The 23,363-nt window shown below is 37.8% G+C and overlaps 1 protein-coding gene across 1 annotated transcript; it reads right to left on the bottom strand.

Annotated features, from left to right (window-relative positions):
- Positions 1–3,213: 3,213 nt before the first annotated feature.
- On the bottom strand, positions 3,214–20,107 carry LOC126795609 (protein FAR1-RELATED SEQUENCE 5-like). The gene is given in 5 exon segments (XM_050522417.1): positions 3,214–3,378; positions 4,077–5,320; positions 5,323–5,900; positions 18,765–18,985; positions 19,970–20,107. Coding segments are annotated over 5 exon segments (2,346 nt in total).
- Between the last annotated feature and the right edge of the window lie 3,256 nt (positions 20,108–23,363).

Here is a 23,363-nt window from a genome sequence, read left to right as displayed (position 1 = left end):
TTTGTGATTCCTTGATATTCCATGCCTTTAGCTACACCTAAACATTTACCTTATCTAATGATCCTAATGATTCTTAAAATGAGCAAATCTTGGTTTGTGGAGATGATCACAAAAGTTGAGCATATAATTTTGGTCCATTTGTGCACTTAGTTGTTAAATGAGGTTTTCCTATGTTATTCATAAAGTGCTTTCATTTTTTTGAAATATGCAAGTTATTTGAGGCCTTAATATCATTTCTCTTGCATATACTTGTGTGTGAATGATAACCATGAATCTGAGTGAAAAGAAGAGATTATACCTTGTGAGGAGGATTGGATTGACTAAACATGTTAAATGCTTATTGTCTCGTATCTGACTTATTCATACTATGAAGCATGTTTATGAAACTTAGAATTTATGTGCTTACATTCAAATGCTTAAACTTGAAAGCTATGTGTTTTGAGATTCTGAGGCAATCATTTAGGGGCAATAGTGTCTTATTTAGTTTTATTTTGCTAAGGGACTAGCAAAAGCCAAGTGTGGGGTAGTTGATAGGAGCACTTTGTGCGACGTTCTTAACATGTTTTTACCTCAATTTGTACTTTTCTTAGCCCTTATTGTTGTACTATTGAGTCATTAAGTCGTAGTAAGAGTCTTGGGCGGTATTGGATGCATTTTTGTGCTTACATGAGTTAAAAACGCATAATTGGTCTAGAGTCCTAGTTTGACTAGGAATCCTTGTTAGGTTTTGAAACTAATTATCTCTTACTTATGATTTTATTTTCTTATTTTCAGATTTGATTGAAGAGATAATTAAAGAAAAAGAGATGGAGTCAAGTCATGCAACAATTAAATAGAAGATGATCATTAAAGGCATAAAACATGGCATGTTTTAGGAATTAAAGCATGGCATGTTTTAGGGAATAAAACTTTCCATGATTTAAGGGATTAAAGCATGATATTATTATATGAAGAAAGAAACAATTTCAAACCCTCCATCTTTCCTCTATATATACATGGCTTCACCTCTCAAATATCATCACTTTTCATTTGCATTCAAGAGCCAAACCTCTACCAAAATACTACCTCAAACATCCTTCACCAAAATAGCAAGCCATTCTCCCCCATATACAAATTCCATCTCCACCGAAATCACCATTGAAGACACACCTCCAAGGTTCCTATAACGTGTGATTCTCGCAACTCTTCTCCACGGGTTTGTTCGTTTTTGATTTTTTTACAATACTTCGTCTATGAAGATTGTAGTATGATGTTTGTGTGGGATTATTGTTTTGTATTAAGAATCAAAATTTTCAGATTGTTTTATTGGATTTTTGGTTCTTTGCCAAATTGATGGTTTCCTATAATTAATGAGTTTGTATTTCTATTATTGTGTTCTAATCATCTTTCTCATACTTTTAGATAATTTTCAGATATGTGCATATGAATTTAGTGCTTGGATGCAGTCCCTAAGATTGTGTTTAAGTGCTAGATTCATCAACCATATTGACACAAATCGAATCATGCCCTAAGTAGGTTCGGTTTGTGTTGATTAAAAGTGGTAAAAATTCTGGAAATTTGCATGTGAAACCATGGTGGGTGACGCCATACATGAAACATGTCTCCAACAAAGATTTGGTGCTTAAATGTAATCTTATTTGATTTCCACTCTAAGTGTTATTGAATTTGATTGCATGCAAATTTAGATTAGGCCCTAAGTCAATCTAAATGTTAATTGAAATCTTCCATGATTAGATGTTCCCCTAAGGCTCTAATTGTATTGGTGTCTAAAAAATATGTAATTGGTCAAATTAGAATGCATGATAGGTTTGAACTTGTAATTATGTGGTGTAATGGTAAATTTGATTTAAGTTTGTTAAAGAGAAGTCGATCATGTAAATAGTAATTTAGGTTTTATTAAAGTAGTTAATAATCAATCTCAAACCCCCCATTATTTGTTAACACTAAAAGTTTAGAGTTCCCTTCAATTCCCCGGAAAGAACGATCCCTGCTTATTCTATACTAACGATGATGTTTTACAGGGTTTATTATAGACGTTTTAACAAAACGCTCTATCAACTCCCATTGATACTCCTATTGAGCAGAACCATCGGTTAGCAGAGTATCCAGATCAAGTCCCTACTGACAAACCTCGTTATCAGAGGCTAGTTGGACGCCTGATTTATCTATCACATACCAGACCAGATGTTGCGTATGCAGTAAGTGTAGTAAGTCAGTTCATGTATAATCCCAGTGAAGACCACATGGATGCTGTTGTAAGGATCTTGAGGTACTTGAAGTCAGATCCGGGGAGAGGAGTAATGTTTTCTAATCACAACAATATCTTTGAGGTTTGTGGCTTCACAGATGCAGACTGGGCTAGAAATATTACAGATCAGAGGTCTACATCAGGGTATTTTACCTTTGTTGGAGGTAATCTTGTTACATGGAGGAGTAAGAAACAAAATGTGGTAGCTCGATCTAGTGCTGAAGCAGAATACAGAGGTATGGCTCAAGGAGTGTGCGAGTTGTTGTGGCTTAGGAATTTGCTACAAGATTTGGGTGTTAAACCTAAGTGTCCTATACAACTGTACTATGACAACAAGGCAGCTATTGATATTTCACAGAATCCTGTGCAGCATGATCGTACAAAACATGTAGAGGTTGATCGTCACTTTATAAAAGAGAAGTTAGACGCTAAGATCATTTGCTTTCCGTTTGTTCCTACAGAAGAGCAACTTGCGGATATACTCACCAAATGAGTGTCCAAGAAGGTTTTTTATGACTCACTTTACAAGTTGGGCATGGTTGATGTGTATGCGCCAACTTGAGGGGGAGTGTTAGCGTGAGTGAGCTGTGTAAAGCAACAAACATGTTACTCATAATGGTAGAACAGCTAGATTCATCATTAGAGATAGTGCTAACAGCAATGCAATTGTCCAATTCATTTCCTATAAATGGCTAGACTTGTATCAAGATCAAATATTAATATCAAGCAATATAATCACCTTATTCAAGTTATACTACTGTTAATAGCTCTGCATAATTTGCATTTTAATAGGTAAGTGCTAAACAACAACGAGGGGTTGAAAACTGATCCTTAATGTATATAATCTTCCTATCAGTACCCAGTAACTAAAAGTGGGGAGTAAAGATGGTGAAAGCTAACCCAGCAGTCAATTGCACTCTTCAACCGGTCATGGTAAGTTTTCATGAAAGCGGGGCGGAAAGGTCCTACATTTTGAGATTTAGCTTAACATTCCGAACGTTCACTGATATTTTTAACTTGTGCTCTTCCATATCCTTCAAAATAGTATGTAGTTTTGCTTGATATGCTTCACATCGCTGACTAGCAATTTCCAACTCAGCTGTCAATTCCTCAATTTTCTTATCCTGATCCTACAACATTCACAAGAAAGGATGGTAAGTAGTTGAAGCAAACATGCATGTTGGTGTGAAACTAGAAAAGAAGAAATAAAACAAAGTAAATCAAACGCATAAGACAACAAGCAGAAATCAAACTGATAAACCTAATAAACTGGAATAGTCTGAAACTACATATATTGGATTATGTCTCCTAAACCTGATAAACTGGAATAGTCTGAAACTACATATATTGGATTATGTCTACTTCTATGTGCTTTCAGTTATTATACTCCGATTGCTTGCAGAATTACATTCAATACCATCAATGGATAGAGATTTAGAGTGTATATTCTGAAATTTAAGCAAGAACCAAGAACCAATATGAAAAATGTCATAACGAATATATTCTGCATCGATTATGAAACTGAAATCTACATTCCTATTACAATTGACTTTAATATTAATTAATCTCCAAGCTCATTTCTAGAACATTAATTTGATCAAAACAGAACAACAGTTTCAGAAAGAAAGAAAAGACAAGCAGAAAGTTCCAACAATGTAACAGAATAAAGCATTCATAGCAGTATACACGCAGCTCTTGGTGCAATTATATTATTGAAGCATAAAACAAAATATTGCAAAGTACTGGCCAAACAGTGAGAAGCTTCTTATGGGAAAATAACTTACCATTGCACAAGACAGAAGCTGCAGGCTGCAATTCATTGGGGTACTTCCAGGACCCTGCTTCTTTGCAGCAGCAACCTTGTTTGCAGGAATGCAGCCTCACAAAGAGCAGTCATTGCCACATTATAAACATGCTCAGATTCTGCCCCTTCTTCTACATATCTGGCCACTTCCCTTCGCAGAATGTCACACCGAGCAGTGTAGGAATCATGCAAAGCAATGGGCAATCCAAGAGCATTCTCATCCAACAGAACACCACTTTTGGCATTTCTGGTCCAACGTTTCAATATATAGTGTGATGGAAGTGTAAGAACATCGGTCACTCTGAAAACTGCTAGTATGTGCCTGCAAATGATAACTGAAAATTCAAACATTTGGCAGCTACAACTAGCTTTCTTCTCAAAAACATTTAACTTAACAAAGTGCCCTTTGTGGTCTTTCCCAAACTTTGCAACCTGAAACATGGTTTCAGATCTAGAATCATCAACCAGAGTTGCCCGATAAGCAAGTGTTTCGACCAATTCCTCTTGGAACTTCATAAATATTATCCCCGTATAGAGTTTCGCAGCTTGCTTTTCCATAGGAGATGGAGTCCTTAGAATTGGAGAGACGTTCAATGTGTCATAGTCAGCCTTAACTTCCTTTTCATGGCGAGTATCGATTGCTTTTTCATACTGCTTTATCAGCACGTGAATATTCGTTGATGCATTTATATAGCCATCAAAGTATGCGTTTATATTATCACTTCCTTGGGTTACAAACATCTCCCCGAAAAATGTATCACGAAGGAAAACTGGAACCCATTGCTGGCGAGCATAGGACATTGACTGAAGCCATTCATTACTATCAACATCATACCTTTTAATTAGAGACTCCCAGCATATCTCAAATTCATCAATCGTCTCTGTCACATTAATGCACCTCAAAAACTTGGCTTCAAAGGTTGGGTGTGATCGATAAATGTGGGACAACTTCTCCTGAGCTTCCCTGAACACATTCCATTTACAAAAGCGGTGCCGCGTTCCAATAAATACTTGCATAACAGCAGCCCTGATGATTCTATCCTGGTCTGTTGTGATTGAGACAGGTTTGCAGCCAGACATAGCAGCTAACCAAGTCTGGAACAGCCAAACAAACGAGGACTCCGACTCATTCAAGAGTAATGCACATCCAAATAACACCGGCTGTCCATGATGATTCCACCCCGTAAATGGAGCAAATGGAACCCGGTATCGATTTGTTCTATATGTGGTGTCAAATGTAACACTGTCTCCAAAGTAACTATAATCATTCTTGCATTTGAATCAGCCCAGAATACATTACCTATTGAGCTCTCAAAATAACCCTGGACAGCGCAAAAGAAACCAGGATCCTCATCCTGCATTCGCTTCAAATAGTCAAAAACAACCTGGCCACCACTCCCCAGAGTCCTCTGCCTGCTACTAGTCATGTAATTCTGACAATCAACTTTCGTAAACCCAACATTATTCACTCCCCCATATTCCTTGATCAGCACAGACATCACCCCACTGGGCCCCATCCAGGCCGCTTGAAGAGTATCAATCAGACTCCGAGCAGGACCAGACACATGCCTATGCGAACGGAGACAATGCACCTTATCCGGCGGCACAAGCTCATGATTATGCTCCTTAACTAACTTTGAAACCGCCCATCTCCCTGAACTCTGCTTCTTCTTGACAGTCATCTGCGCCTTGCAGCCAACTCTAGTAACCTTGCGCTGCCTTTTTGACCTATTCTCACCCCCATCACGCCGAAACCCTTCCCTGGAGCACACAATCTGCCGGCAGATTATAGACCCATTGCGGCGTAACCTCTGGTACACACTGACCCTTGTACTAAAACCAACTCTCCTAGTGTTGGTTGAATCACTTAAGTATGATTATGTGTATTTATGGGTGAAACTACCTACTCCCAAGTATAGGAGGTCAAGTTTTAGTAAGAGAAAGTGTAGAGTATCGTACCCAAGGGATTGGGGGAAACTCAACTCTAACTAGATTTTCGCAAGAAAAACTAGAAAAACATGCATTCTAACTTTTTACAAGTTCACAACCTTAGCCCTTTGGAAGCTAAGAATCATGGAGATGGTATTAACAAGTGGTAGTGAATCGACTTGGTTGATTTTAGAATTAAGCTAAGTAAACTAATTCTTGCACTAAAACAACAAAGAAAGGTAAATGTAGAGATAGAATCAAAAGAGGAGTAGAGACTTAGGCATTGCAACTAGCCTTACTCATGCACAAATGTAACTCAAGATTAATGCATAACATGTTTGACAAACTTCCCCCTAGTGCTTTGGTGAAGCTACCAAGAAACCAACTAATCATGTAATTTAACAAAGTCTTTTGGAACCAAATTAAATCACAAAACCTTAGTCCCAATTATATTACCTTATAATACAAGTGGGCTATGTACCACAAGCATAACACTCCCTTAGAGTAATTACACTCATGGAACAAGCATTAAGTTCATGGTAAGAAATTCAAGCAACTTAGTATTTCCCGTAAGAAACACTAAGCCACCACCTAAAGGCTACCCATACTCACGGATTCAAGAAGTTGTCAAGTTCAAGTTCCGATTCATTAATTACCTAAAGGCTACCCATGCTCACGGATTCAAGAAGTTGTCAAGTTCAAGTTCCTATTCATTAATTACCTAAACATGTTTCTAGGTGACAAAACTAGTAACACATTTAGTAAGTATTTTAAGTGTAGAAGCCCATAGATTCAACATGCATCAACATCAATTAAAAGTAAAATGAATTCATTAGCACATGAGTTTGGCTAGGGCTAGCCTAGCCTCAAATCCAACTACTCACAACCCATTAAATACAACACCCTTGAAAATGAAATACATCAAAAGAGAAGTAGAGTAAAGAGAGAAGAGATTACCAAGGGTTTGGTACAAATGATACCAAACCGTACCTCTAAAGGTTTACTACCCACAAAGATGTAATAAGAAAGAAAATGCTTCTAAGTATGGTATTAATGAGTTCTAACAAAAGAAGAACTCCATGAACACCATACTTTATCCACACAATCTAGGAACAAAGAACAAGGGTTGAGAAAGAGTATGAGTAGAGGATAAAGAGAGTGAAGTGACCCAAATCTATGAAACAAGTTTGTGATTGATCAAGGGTGTAAAGGATCTTTAGTTTTTGGTGAAAACTCAAGACACTTTACACTTTTCTTTGCACAACTTGATATCTATGACTTAGGCCTAAGAAACTATGTTAAAACTATGGAAAATATGAAGTTTTGATGGAGTTTTAGTGTGGTGAAGGAGAATGCACGAATTTGTGAAGAATGAGGGTATTTAAAGGCCTTAAGGTCACAAATGAATGGTGGAGATGTAAGGGGATGAATGGTTAGATATGGTGGACAAATGTAGAAGCACAAATTGTGGATCTTGTTCTTGAAATGGTCCCCTTCATTTGTCTTCTTCTATTTTAAATTTAAATCCCCAATTCATGGAGCACAAATTGAGGATCTTGTTCTTGAAATTGTCTCCTTCATTTGTCTTCTTCTATTTTGAATTTAAATTGTAAATTAAAATTTACAATTCATAATTCACCAATATGCTTCATTGACTTATTGACTTTAACCACCACCATTTCCGGCAACCACCTTCTCATCGCCGGAGTTTAACCGGCATTTTCCGGCGTTGACTTTTCTTATCTTATGAAATCTCCACATTTACTCTTTTTGGCTTGAAACTTTCACCCGAATCCATAATGTGCGCTAAATCCACTCTTCTTGACGTGTTTCCGATCATTTGCACATTTTCCTAGCATGAGTAGGAAACGTAAAAAGAAATAAATAAATATACAAAAATATAAAGCAAAAGAATAAGAATAAGGCAAACATTACTAGGTTAATATTAACCTAACAAACTACCTCACACTTAGACTTTGTTTGTCCTCAAGCAAATCAAAACTAAACACAACCAAACTAAATGGGTCACTTGCTTCCATCTTGAATTCAACCAATTCCTTTAAAGAACCATGATATCAATTGAGCATGATTAGAAACTAAATTTTCGAAATGCAAGGCTAATAAATGGATTTGGAATGTCATGCTCAAGAAAGTATATATATGCGTATGCCATGTGTGTCATCTTAAAGTCATCCATATATGATTAACTTGGACTACATTTGTCTAACCATCAAACTCACATGGATACACTCATTTTCACTCAAGTGTTTTTGGTTAGTGTTTACACTCAAAAGCAATTCAATGGACACGCTTTCCATAGGCTTGTTCTTCAATCTTTTCTCCACATGATCATTACATGAGTTCTCTCGGATCACAAGGTCTTTTATTTTAGTTGTATAGGGCTTAAGGTAGAAGCTTAAGAAATAAAATGAAATATATCACAAATTCTAAGCCTCATAGTAAGCAATTCTCTTGTTGAGATCCCATAATACACTTTCACAACTCTATGTGCTTTGTAAGTTCTTGATTCCACAAACTCAAGTACAACTAAACTACTAAATTATTCTCCTCACTTTTTTTTTGATTTTTTTTTGCAACAAAATTTTTTTTACTAGCACTAATTTTTGGTGACCCTAGTCCATATTTGATTTTGATTGATTCTTTTGATATTGTGAACATGTCTAGAGTCACCATTTTTCTTTTTCTTGGCTACACACAAGACTAATCTACCCCACCTCATACTTATTCTTTTGAAATATCTCAAACTCATTTACAAGCACCAAACTAACAATAGGACTCACATTGCTTACCACTTGGCTTAGACAGGATAGAAAAAAAATGTTTAAGTTTAAGAATGGTAGACATTTATGGTGGTAAAGAAATGAAAAGGCTAACACAAAACTACATAGGCTCAAATTGGCTTACTAATGGAAATTTTTTAAAGGATAAAAGCTATTTGGCCTTGGTGGATACCTAATGCCTTGGTCTTCCCCAATAACAACTCATGCCTTGATAAAAGTCTCGAAAGATTTAAAGCAAGTTCTAGATTGCAAGCACAATGAATTGATCGCACAATGAAACAACTAGTGCATTAGAAACTTTTATGCACTCTCATCGGCTCAAAATCTCACATAGGCAAAGATCTTTTCAACAAAAATAGTCCTCATCTTTCACACATGAATGCATTTGAAATGACATAGGCAATATGACTCTAAACATATGTGAGCACAAAATGCCAAATCCTCCTATTAACAAAGCATTGATTTTTAACCGCTAAACATGTTCAAAATCAATCTATCCAAATATGATGATTGTTTTTTTATTGGCACCAAGCAAGTAAACCACAAACAAACTTGTTTTTTCATTTTTCAAAATATCTCAATTTTTATGGATTTTTTTTATAAAGTAAACATAAAAAAATTATAAGGAATGAAATTACTTAGCCTTACACCTCACACTTAATTTACACATTGTCCTCAATGTGCCGTGAACAATAGTGAAATAAATATAAGGTATAAACTATATATATTATTTACCACATGCTAGTCAATACAAACTAACCAACACAATTGGATAATCCTTTCAATAAAAGCTAAATCTTTTGTGTTTCATTCATTGGTCAAGTATGAAATGACTATCCAAACTCTCATTGCCATAATTTATTAACATGGAAACACAAACACAACTAATCATACTTAGAAAAATGAGAGTAAAGGATAAGAAAACGCAAACTCTTTGAAGATCTCATATAGCTCCATAGTGCCAATTGTGGATGGTGAAAACCCACAAAGCTCGTTGGTCCTTGCAATCCCTTAGCTCCATCTTATTATGCTAACCCTTGGAGTCCGCCAAGACGGGTTTAAGTTTAAGGACATTAACAAGGTCCATAATGCTTGCTCAAATGGTGAGAGGGTCCTCGAAGTATTTCACCTCCGCATAAGTATCTTTTGGTGCACCCTCTAGGTAAGGCTTTACTCGATGACCATTAACCTTAAAGGTAGATCCATCTCTTAAGTTCTTCAATGTGACCGCCCCATGACTAAATACTTCAACAAGCTCAAATGGCCCAATCCACCTTGATCTTAGCTTGCCGGGAAACAACTTTAATTTGGAGTTGAAAAGAAGTACAAGTTTCCCAACCTCCAAGTGCTTGGTTTTGATCCTTTGATCGTGGAATGCCTTAGTTTTCTCTTTATAAATCTTTGCATTCTCATAGGCATTCATCCGAAGCTCCTCTAGCTCACAAAGCTCTAACTTCCGCTCCTCACCACACTTTTCTATGTCAAAATTGAGGGTCTTCAATGCCCAATAAGCCTTATGCTCCAACTCAACCGGTAAATGACAAGCCTTTCCATAAACAAGGCGATATGGAGACATTCCGATAGGTGTTTTGAATGCGGTACGGTAAGCCCATAGAGCATCATCAAGCTTTATTGCCCAATCTTTTCTAGTTGTACACACCACCTTTTCAAGGATGCTCTTTATCTCCCGGTTAGATATTTCAACTTGGCCATTTGTTTGGGGGTGGTATGGTGTCGAGACTTTGTGCTTAATCCCATATTTCTTCAATAAGGCCGCAAATGACTTGTTCATAAAATGGGAGCCTCCATCACTAATTATTGCTCTAGGTGTGCCAAATCTTGTGAAGATGTGCTCTTTAAGGAACTTGAGCACGACCTTGTGGTCATTTACCTTGTGGCCACGGCCTCAACCCATTTGCTTACATAATCAACTCCCACAAGGATATAGAGATAGCCATATGAACTTGGGAAGGGTCCCATAAAGTCTATGCCCCATACATCAAATATCTCCACTTCAAGCATATAGTTCAAAGGCATTTGGTCTCTTGAGGAAATATTGCCTACCCTTTGACAACGATCACAAGAGCTCACATAAGAATGTGCATCTTTAAATAATGACGGCCACCAAAACCCAGAATTAAGTACTTTTTGGCCCGTTTTCTTTCCTCCATGGTGACCGCCACAAGCTTGATCGTGGCAAAAAGATAAGACACTTTGTATTTCTTCCTCCGGAATGCATCTCCTCACCAATTGATCCTTGCATTGCTTGAATAAGTATGGATCATCCCAAAAGTAGTGTCTTGCTTCTTTAATGAGTCTCCTTCTTGAATGGAAATCAAATGTCTTAGGAAAGCATTTCCCCCCACTTGCCAAGAAGTTAACCAAATGTGCAAACCATGGTAGCTTCTTCTCAACAATGGAAAACAACCTCTCATCCGGAAATGATTCATCCAAAGGCACCCCATTATCTTCACTTTGATGAGTAAGTCGAGAGAGATGATCCGCTACCAAGTTAACCTTGCCGGGCTTGTCGACAATTTCAATGTCAAACTCTTGAAGAAGTAAAATCCACCTCAAAAGTCTTGGCTTGGCATCACTCTTAGACAATAAATACTTGAGTGCGGAATGATCCGTGTGGATAATGAATTTAGACCCCAAGAGATAGCTTCGGAACTTTTCTAAGGCAAATACCACCGCCAATAACTCTTTCTCGGTGGTAGTATAGTTTACTTGGGCATCATTCAAGGTCTTGCTTGCATAGTAGATGGCATGTAAGAGTTTCTCCTTGCGTTGTCCCAACACTGCTCCCAAGGCATAATCACTTGCATCACACATAATTTCAAATGGGAGAGTCCAATCCGGTGAGCAAATAATAGGAGCATTGGTAAGCAACTCCTTTATCCTCTCAAATGCCTTCAAACATGCTTCATCAAATATAAATTGAGTCTCCTTGGCCAATAGATCACAAAGAGGCTTCACTATCTTGGAGAGATCTTTTATAAACCTTCGGTAAAAACCGGCATGCCCAAGAAAGCTTCTTACACCTTTTACATTCACGGGAGGGGGCAACTTCTCAATGATTTCAACCTTTGCTTTATCTACTTCAATCCCCTTCGATGATATTTTGTGGCCAAGAACAATCCCTTCTTGCACCATGAGGTGACATTTCTCCCAATTAAGCACTAGATTCATCTCTTCACACCTCTTAAGGACAAGGGAGAGATGATCAAGACATTTTTCAAATGAGTTCCCATACACAGAAAAGTCATCCATGAAGACTTCTACAAACTCAAGCAACTCGGCAAGAATGGCCATGACACACCGTTGGAAGGTGGCGGGTGCATTACATAATCCGAAAGGCATTCTTCGGTAAGCAAAAGTTCCATATGGGCATGTGAAAGTTGTCTTCTCTTGATCTTCGGGGGCAATTGGGACTTGATTATATCCACTATAGCCATCAAGGAAACAATAGAATGCTTGTCCCGCAAGCCTTTCCAACATTTGATCAATGAAAGGGAGTGGAAAGTGATCCTTCCTTGTTGCAGCATTCAACTTGCGGTAGTCGACACAAACCCTCCATGTGTTTGCAATTCTTTGTGGAACCATCTCACCCTTGTCATTCTTCACTACCGTCATTCCTCCTTTCTTAGGCACCACTTGTATTGGAGACACCCATTTGGAATCGGAGATAGAATAGATGATTCCATTATCAAGGAGCTTAATAATCTCATTCTTCACCACCTCTAACATGTTGGGGTTCAATCTTCTTTGAGCTTCCCTTCTTGGTTTTGCTTCATCCTCCATGTAAATATGGTGCATGCAAAGAGTGGGACTCAACCCCTTTATGTCACTAATCTTCCATCCAAAAGCACCCTTATGCCTCCGAAGAACATCAAGAAGTAAAGTCTCTTGTTCATGTGACAAGCTTGAAGAGATAATGAGGGGCAAGGTGCGGGAATCATCAATATAAACATACTTCAAATGTGCGGGAAGAGGCTTCAATTCAATAGGGGCCGAACTCAAAACCGAAGGATTAACATTCATTGAGAGATAATTGATAGTGGCATGCACCTCACAAGTCTCATCTCTTGAATAGTAACCATCCTCTTTTGTGGGCAAAGGCAAAGCAAGATAAGTGTCAAGGTGATCCCCGGCTTCCAAAGTTTCATCCTCACAAAAATCCAACTCAAAGTGTGCTAGTGCCGACTCAAATGCATCATTTGTTGAAGTCTCATGAAAAGTGTGCTCCACCAAGTCATCAATCTTGTCTTCCACTTCAATAGAATAAACTTTTTGCAACCTCATGGGCTTCTTTAATTCATCAAAGATCTTGAACCCAATTGTGGTGTCATACACGGTCATGGTGAGCAAACCCAATTTCGCATCAATCTTTGTCCCTGCTGTGGCCATAAAAGCTCTACCAAAGATAATAGGGAGATCATCTTGGTAAACATCCTCCATGTCAAGAATAACGAAATCGGCCGGTATGACCAACTCGTCAACTTGCACTAACACATCTTCCACAACTCCTCTTGGATACCTCACACTTCTATCGGCTAGTTGGAGAGAAATTTGTATAGGCTTGATGTCGCTCAACCCAAGATCTTTGTAGACACCATATGGCATCAAATTTATGCTAGCCCCCAAATCCATGAGTGCCTTCTCAAATGGTCTCTCACCAATCTTGCAAGGAATAGTAAAAGAACCCGGATCTTTGAGCTTGGGCGGTAACCTCCTTTGAAGCACGGCACTAATTCTCTCATTCAAACACACCTTGTCATCATTCTTCAATGTACTCTTATACCGCTTGTGAGTGCACAAGTCCTTGAGAAATTTAGCATAAGTAGGAATGGTCTTGATTGCATCAAGAAGAGGAATATTGACCTCTACCTTCTTGAACACATCAAAACACTCCATGGACTTCTTCTCTTTCTTACTTAAAGCCTTCTCTTGGTATACCGCTTGTGGAAAGGGAAGTGGCGCTTCTTCTTGCATTTCTTCCACACTAGACTTAGATCCACTTGCTCCCATATTGTCATTCTTGGTGTTGGGCTTGCCTTGGCTCTTCAAATACTCCTCACTATTCCCCAAGATCACTCCATCATGTCCCAAAGTATCCTCCATGCCTTTGTTCTTCTTTTGAAACCCGGGAGGCACTCTTGACACTTTAGGATTCAACAAAGGTTTCGTTGGTGCATCCACCTCATTATCGTCATCATTAGGAGCAACCTTATTGTCATATACCTTCCCCCTTCTCAAAGTTCTTATGGCCTTGGCTTGGTTGATTCGTGGATTCTTCTCGGTCATGGAAGGCAATTCTCCTTGCTTCCTTTCTCTCATCTCATTAGCCAATTGCCCCATTTGCGCTTCAAGCTTATGCAATCCTTGAGTAGTGGAGGCCACATCATTTCGAACACTTTGAATAAGCTCATTTTGATTTGCCAAAACCTTGGCAAGCATCTCTTCAAGGCTTGATTTAGGAGCATCCACTTGAGGAGGATGTGGCACTTGAGTATTAGGAGCTTGAAAAGGAGGTCTTGCTTGATAAGGTGGCTTAGGATAAGTATTGCCACCATAACCTCCATTAGTCGCACCTTTGTTTCCTTGAAAGCTTTGGCTCCCACTAGCACCTCCATAGTTGCCACTCCCTTGATTGTTGCAATTCATGCCTTGGTTCCCACCCCATGAGAAATTAGGGTGGTTTCTCCATCCGGGATTGTAAGTGTTGGAATAAGGGTCATTCTTCGGTCTTGAATATGCCATTTGCTTACATTCTTCAATGATCTCGGGAAAACAATCTCCATGAGGGCAAGATAAAGTGTCATGATTCACTCCTTCACAAATTAAACACACTTGTGGCCCTTGAACCTCATTAACCTTCTCACGGCCTCCTTGCTTTCCTTGCTTCAAAAGCATATCAAACTTCTTATTAAGACTCTCTTCTAACCTCTTAAACTCTTGATGCACATCCAAGCTTGATGCCTTGACTTCATATATGCCACCAGTTTTCGGTTGAGTTGCTTCCCTTAGAGATAAATGTGAAGAAGAAGGCTTGCGAACTTGCGGGTTATTATCCCACAATTGAGACTGCTCCGCAAGCTTCTCTAATACTCGATGGGCTTCATCCGCCACTAAGTCCATGAAATCACCATTGCTTGCATTATCAACCTTCCTTCGTGTCTCCGATGTCAAGCCTTGATAAAATAGGCTCATAAGCATATCTTGAGATTGGCCATGATTAGGGCAACCAAGCTCAAGATCCTTGAATCTCTCCCACGTCTCATGAAAGAGCTCATCTTGCTCCTCCTTAAAGGTCATCAACTCGGTTCTTCTTGCATTAGCCTTTTGAGGAGGGAAGTACTTCATAATAAACTTCTTTTGCATATCTTCCCATGAACCAATACTATTGGATGGGAGCTTGTTCAACCACATCTTCGCCTTTTCCTTCAAGGAGCAAGGAAACAACCGGAGCTTGAGCGCTTCTTCCGTCATGCCATTGAGTTTGATATTTGCGCATGCATCCTCAAACTCACTTAAGTGGTGATAAGGATCATTGTTCGGTAACCCATAGAATGTTGGCAAGGTTTGAAGAAAACTAGGCTTGATCTCAAAAGATGATGCACATGGAGGAAGCACAATGCATCTTGAGTGTGTAGAAATTGTAGGCAAGGCACAATCTCGGATAGGCCTTTGTTCTCTCAACTCATCCCTTGGTTCACCATCCGCCATGACTATCTTGTATATTCTTGGACCAAGATTAGGATTCAATTTCCGTGTCTCTTTGTCAAGATTGAACAACCTCTCAAAGGTGGCTAGGTCATTAACCACTAATTCCGGACTTTCCACATTCTCACTTGAATCACTTGAATCTTCCCCAAACAAACTAGTAGATGCAGAAGCCTTGAACTTTTGTCCAATCCCAATGGGAGTCTCTTGATCGGTGGGCTCTAGAATCGTTTGTAAACCTTTTTCACTCTTAGGAGATAAGGACATGAACACCTAAGGAACAAATTAAAGATCAAGTAAGTAAATAGCAATAAAACAACATGTAAAATATATACAAGAAATTAAAATTGCAACAATAATTATTTAGATTTTTTTTTTGTTTTTTAAGAATTTACCAAGGTACTTGTAAACAATTTCTAGAAAATTAGAAACCAATCAAAACTTGTAGTGAGAAAATCAAAAAGGATAAGGATTTTCCAAGTTGGCGTAATTCCAACTCAAGTGTAACGAAATTGGCGTAATTCCAATCCAAGTTTGGCGTAGTTCCAAACAAAGTGCGTTTTGGCGTAGTTCAAAAGTAGTTTGGCGTAGTTCCAAACAATGCACTAATTAGCTTAACATTCTTCTTTTCGGTAACTCTTTTCGAATTATGACCAGGTAAGCGTAGGCGCGGCTTTGGTAGGTGAGACCACTTAGTACACGGCACAACGCCCGGGATAAAATCCCTATCCACTTACCTAGACATCATAATCCTACTAAGGTGCGCCTATTTGGAAGAGCGATAAACAAATACGTTACAAAAAAAAAATCCAAATCCGATTCACTTAGTAAAATAGAAGAGGAATTCCATCATTGGGTGTTGTTTACCACTCAACTTTTCGATGAAGAGTGATTAAACTCGACGGTACAAGGATGAAGCCCCTAATCCAATTTACTTTGAAATTACAAGTTCCAATCAACCTCTAATTCTAAAGAAAGTGAGTACCTTATATTTAAATTTACAAATTTTAACCAACTAGAATGTGAGCTTGCACAAGTAATAAGTAAATAATAATTAGGCAAGATTACTTTTCCATTTTAAACATGCATGCAATTTATTTTCTTCTTACCACAATTACCATTCCACTTATCAAAAGTACTTGTGTCAACTTCAAAAGTAAGGTAGATATTTACAAAAATTAAACATAAAAAAAAAAGTAAACTAGAAAAACAATGGGTTCTCTAGTCCCTTAGAAACCTAATAGGAATTAAGTTTTACCTCAATCCCCGGCAACGGCGCCAAAAACTTGTTGGTTGAATCACTTAAGTATGATTATGTGTATTTATGAGTGAAACTACCTACTCCCAAGTATAGGAGGTCAAGTTTTAGTAAGGGAAAGTGTAGAGTATCGTACCCAAGGGATTGGGGGAAACTCAACTCTAACTAGATTTTCGCAAGAAAAACTAGAAAAACATGCATTCTAACTTTTTACAAGTTCACAACCTTAGCCCTTTGGAAGCTACGAATCATGGAGATGGTATTAACAAGTGGTAGTGAATCGACTTGGTTGATTTTAGAATTAAGCTAAGTAAACTAATTCTTACACTAAAACAACAAAGAAAGGTAAATGTAGAGATAGAATCAAAAGAGGAGTAGAGACTTAGGCATTGCAACTAGCCTTACTCATGCACAAATGTAACTCAAGATTAATGCATAACATGTTTGACAAACTTCCCCCTAGTGCTTTGGTGAAGCTACCAAGAAACCAACTAATCATGTAATTTAACAAAGTCTTTTGGAGCCAAATTAAATCACAAAACCTTAGTCCCAATTATATTACCTTATAATACAAGTGGGCTATGTACCACAAGCATAACACTCCCTTAGAGTAATTACACTCATGGAACAAGCATTAAGTTCATGGTAAGAAATTCAAGCAACTTAGTATTTCCCGTAAGAAACACTAAGCCACCACCTAAAGGCTACCCATGCTCACGGATTCAAGAAGTTGTCAAGTTCAAGTTCCGATTCATTAATTACCTAAACATGTTTCTAGGTGACAAAACTAATAACACATTTAGTAAGTATTTTAAGTGTAGAAGCCCATAGATTCAACATGCATCAACATCAATTAAAAGTAAAATGAATTCATTAGCACATGAGTTTGGCTAGGGCTAGCCTAGCCTCAAATCCAACTACTCACAACCCATTAAATACAACACCCTTGAAAATGAAATACATCAAAAGAGAAGTAGAGTAAAGAGAGAAGAGATTACCAAGGGTTTGGTACAAATGATACCAAACCGTACCTCTAAAGGTTTACTACCCACAAAGATGTAATAAGAAAGAAAATGCTTCTAAGTATGGTATTAATGAGTTCTAACAAAAGAAGAACTCCATGAACACCATACTTTATCCACACAATCTAGGAACAAAGAACAAGGGTTGAGAAAGAGTATGAGTAGAGGATAAAGAGAGTGAAGTGACCCAAATCTATGAAACAAGTTTGTGATTGATCAAGGGTGTAAAGGATCTTTAGTTTTTGGTGAAAACTCAAGACACTTTACACTTTTCTTTGCACAACTTGATATCTATGACTTAGGCCTAAGAAACTATGTTAAAACTATGGAAAATATGAAGTTTTGATGGAGTTTTAGTGTGGTGAAGGAGAATGCACGAATTTGTGAAGAATGAGGGTATTTAAAGGCCTTAAGGTCACAAATGAATGGTGGAGATGTAAGGGGATGAATGGTTAGATATGGTGGACAAATGTAGAAGCACAAATTGTGGATCTTGTTCTTGAAATGGTCCCCTTCATTTGTCTTCTTCTATTTTAAATTTAAATCCCCAATTCATGGAGCACAAATTGAGGATCTTGTTCTTGAAATTGTCTCCTTCATTTGTCTTCTTCTATTTTGAATTTAAATTGTAAATTAAAATTTACAATTCATAATTCACCAATATGCTTCATTGACTTATTGACTTTAACCACCACCATTTCCGGCAACCACCTTCTCATCGCCGGAGTTTAACCGGCATTTTCCGGCGTTGACTTTTCTTATCTTATGAAATCTCCACATTTGCTCTTTTTGGCTTGAAACTTTCACCCGAATCCATAACGTGCGCTAAATCCACTCTTCTTGACGTGTTTCCGATCATTTGCACATTTTCCTAGCATGAGTAGGAAACGTAAAAAAAAAAAAATAAATATACAAAAATATAAAGCAAAAGAATAAGAATAAGGCAAACATTACTAGGTTAATATTAACCTAACACCTAGCATAAGAATTATAGAAAATGCGGGAGGCCTGTTCGGAATCGAACTCCATCCCCTCATAAGGTTCAAGATTCGGGTCCCCATTACCCAAATCATCACCAAACCCAGTGGAACTAGAGGGAAGCTGGACCAAATCGTCATCAAAAAGATGATAAGCATCATCATCATCCGGGTGTTCTAAGTCGAGGGCAAGAGTGTCATCTTCCCCAGAACCACCGAGCTAATAATCCACCTCATAGTCCATGAGTGATGAGAGAATTTATATAAAGATTAAGATGACGAGGATATTACAGACTAAATATGCATCAATTTCGATAATTCAAGAGTTATGGTAGGAAATTTAGAACCCAAGATGAAGAAAACTGGCTAGGGTTGGGAGTTGGTACCGAAAAAATGCAGACAACTAACTTCGCGACTTCATTCTTTCACTTCGCGTCTTTGCCTTTCATTCTCAATCACTGACTTCGCTATTCACTCTCATTGTCAAGTCTCAATCACAGTCTCTTGGAATCTCGATGGGAAAACTGAAAGTAAGCCTTAATTCAATATTGAATTCTTAACTGAAACTCTAAAAGTATGAATCATATATGCTGTTTGGGTTTTGGGTTTTACTTTCTTTGGGTTATGGTTTGACTTTGTGTTCGTTTCAAATCGAAAGACTTTGGGTTGTATGTTTACTTTATTTGTGCAAAAGTATGAATTTATAGTGTAAAACTCTCAATTTGTGCAGAAGTATATGCAGCTGTAGGAATTGCTCTCAATTTGTATCTTTTTTAGCTTTGTGAAAATGTGAAGTGTGTAATTATATCTTTTATGTGAATTCTTTTCATAATTAAACCTAGTTAGTGTAGTGAATGATGCATATATAGGACTTGTGGAATTTTCCAGTTTGGTACCGAAAAAGTACCGAACGGTATCGATTTAGTTCGGAATTGAGGTTGAAAATGGCAGTACCGAACCGATACCGATACCAAAATATAAAATTAGTATGGTATCGGTATGAGCACAATACCAGAATGTCCCGTACCGGTCCCAGCCCTACAACTGACGGTGGAAGAAGAGGAGCTTCAAAAATGGAAGTAAATGTGGAGTTTTGGCATTTGAGTGACAATGTGTGAGAAATGGAGGTTAAGAGGTTGGGATTGGAGTGCTTGAGAGAAAGGAGGGAATTTGGGGGCTTTAAGTTGGAGGGTTACCCCAAGACCTGGGGGAGAACAGTTTGGGTGTGAGAGAGGAAGATGGAATTTGTGTTCTTCTTAAGGAAGCGGGGGTAATCTGACGTGTTAGGGAGGGGCAAACACTTGTAAGGCTGCAAGCAACCTTGTCTAAGGTCATGAGTCATGCCTATGGCCGGTTGCTTGCGTGCTAGTGGCAGTATTATAATTTATAATTTATGTAATTTATTTTATTTAGAAGGTTCATGGTGAGAAGGTTTCATGTTTCCCCCTGCTAAGTCTAGTTTTGCAAAATATGCTATTATAGGGAGGGGTTCCTAGTCGGCGACAATTGGACTACGGAACTACTATAGGTAAGCGCATGTACTTTTGCCTCTCTTACCGTCTTATCACCAATAAAGAGATGAATTATTCAATCATTTGTGCCTCGTGAGATCATTTCTTATTGCTTACTCGATAATTCACTTGTTCATGAGATTGTCCCTTACAACTATATAAACTGTGTTCTCTTTGTTGCTAGCACTATATTAATATCGTGTGGTTTCATTGTCCCTTGCAAGGTACTCATTTGGCTAACTTGCTTCTCATTCAACGATTAACCAGTGTCGCACGGTTCTACTTGTGCTTTGCAAAGTCGACCTGTGACACTACGCCAATTGACCAACTTTTCAAACCCAAGGGCCATTTATTCTTACATGTATTTTTTCTTTTTACATGACAAAATTTTGTTTTACAAAAAAATCACTTGCATATTTCATGAGCAATTTAGGACCTAAAATTACAAATAAGGACAATACATAATGACAAGTTGCCACATATTATAGGATATTTTACTTTTTTCCCCCTCTTTAACTCATCACATCTACGTTGACTAGGAGGTGACATGTCACTATCGACTGGGAAGCTACATGCTATTGTCAACTATGAAAACTAGTTGTTACTAAAACTTATAAGCTACATGCTACTGTCGATTATAAAGCTAGCTAGTAATGCTGACTTGAAAGGTACTACTGTCGAACATGAAGATACATGTTATTGTCGACTATGCAAATAACTGCTACCATCGTAAACGACACTAGCTGCTATTACCGATCAGAAAATGAACTGTTACTGTGGTTTTTGGTGACCAAAATTTGAAATTTCAAAATCTCTCAAAATATATGCAATATAGTATTTAAATGAAAGCGCATGACGTAAGAAACAACTTTATATCTTGACTATTCTCCAAATAGTTAGTGTTTTGGTTGGAAAACTTAAAATTGTCGGAAATAACAAAAAAAAAGAGTGTTGTAGGAAAATGGAATGATCTACACATCTCATTGATAATCCCCTTTATATAAGAGTCAAGATTACAATAGAAATAAATGGTAATTACAATATCAATTAAGGCTACATAATGATGATTGATCCGTTACATCCGTTGACCACAAACGTCATTAACTTATTCCTTTATTTGCATTAACGAAGGCACACTAATTGTGTTTTTCCTTCAACACTCCCTCTTGTGCCGAGTTTTAAAAATATAATGGTGCATAAGATGTTGCCTCATTAAAAACCTTGCCAAGTAACAAAACCCAATGGGAGAAAATAAAACCTTGGTCGAAGGAGAAAAGAGCACAACACACTTATTACATTTAAGATTAACATATATGTGCTAGACTCCCCCTGATGTCTGCACCTCCCCCTGGTCTTTACATTAATCATGGGAGCTTTGATAACTTTTGCATATTTAATTATGTGTTTTATTTGGTACGTATTTCTTTACGCCAAAAATGTAACGACGTGGATAATATTCATTCTCATCATGTCGTTTTCTCTTTTCTTTATAGAGACTATAAACGTAAACCTTTAGGTATTGTTGTTGCATGGGCGCTAAGGTATACAACGAATGAGAGGTCGAGTCAAGTATATTGTGTTAAGTGCAATAATGTGTCTTTGCACTTGTATATGGAATCTCATTTCCCAACACTTATTCGTCGTCTTTCAATTAGACGAAAACGGGTCTATCTTTAAAGACTTCGACTGATCATGGGAGCTATGGAAGCCTCACTTTTAACCTTTAGAGTGCTCAAAAGCCGATTGATGGTTTAATCATCAATATTACAGTCCTCAAGATCCATTTTAAGACTGTGTCTTCCTAATGATCTTTTTCATTCTCGACTTAGGATTTGTAATGGCGACATCTTTTTAGTTCATCAAACGATTCTGCAAATCCATATTGAATACGTAATGAAATAACACATATGATCCCTATTCATAATCAAGTATTTTACTTCGTGAACGTTTCAATTCCTTTTGTAACGTTACGTGATCTAGAACCATTTTTTGGGTGGATAAAGTCTATTCTATGACTTTCATGTATATCTATTAATTTTAATCCCCATATAGATACCTTATTTCACCATTCATAAGCTGCATTTGTCAGTTTTTCGGAAACTACCAAACTGATAAGGTAGTGGAGTGTAATGACTTCCATTACGAGAATATCTCTTTATGGTCCATTACAAAAGAATATTTCTTCGTAGTCGATTCCAGTGCGTTTGTGAGAGACCTTGTGCCATAAGGTGAGTCTATATTCTTAATTCTCATACGCATCCTAACAAAGATATATGATAGGGTTTACACTTGCGGTGTCGGCTTCACCTGCCCAAATACCTATCTCTTTGTTAGTGAACTTTAGTTCATGCTGGATCGCTTCTTTCCATTAGGCCAAAATTACTACGTTGTTATTTCTCAACGAAGTATGGTTTGATATGAAGACTCAATATCCTACATCCTCATGTGGTTTGTATTTGGTAGAGATCTCTATATATTCAAGGATTTGTTCTAACATTTGAGGCGTCCCCCAATGATAACCAAAATTCATGAATTCTTATGAGGCGGATTTGAGATTATGGATCAATGGATCCAATTGTGCGAAACTCACTTTCTTCCTTTAAACGAGTATATATCGAACATAAGGTGGTCTCCCCCTCTTCCTTGGAGAGCCACGGCCTATGACACCATTTATGCCACTTTATGGTATCAACATGCCACCATCTATGGTGGCAACGCAATGCCCAATTCCTTTTGGGTAGCGTCATGTCCTCTTTTTAGGACATTGAACCTTGCAAGCCTATTTGCAGCTAATATCTGTGATCTCATCACTTTGTGCAATAGTGGGGATCTAGATGAGACACAGTGGGGACAAACCACGACAATTCTTGTCGTTTCTCTTGAACATTCTTTGTTCTTATCTCCCCCTAACGACGGGAAGACTGTCTCATCAAAGTGATATTCCACATATCTAGCGGAAAAAGAGATCGCTTGTCAAAGTTACAATATAGCGGACTATCTGGATGCTCGTCTCCAGTGAGAATATTTATTCACATTAGTTGGCTTCACCATTATGCGATGTGGCGTCGCAATTTGACACATAGGTTT

The sequence above is a fragment of the Argentina anserina genome, chromosome 5 (genome assembly GCF_933775445.1).
Source record: "Argentina anserina chromosome 5, drPotAnse1.1, whole genome shotgun sequence".
Taxonomy (NCBI): domain Eukaryota; kingdom Viridiplantae; phylum Streptophyta; class Magnoliopsida; order Rosales; family Rosaceae; genus Argentina; species Argentina anserina.
The sequence above is the reverse complement of the archived record's forward strand: the minus strand, read 5'-3'. Positions and strand labels throughout refer to the sequence as shown.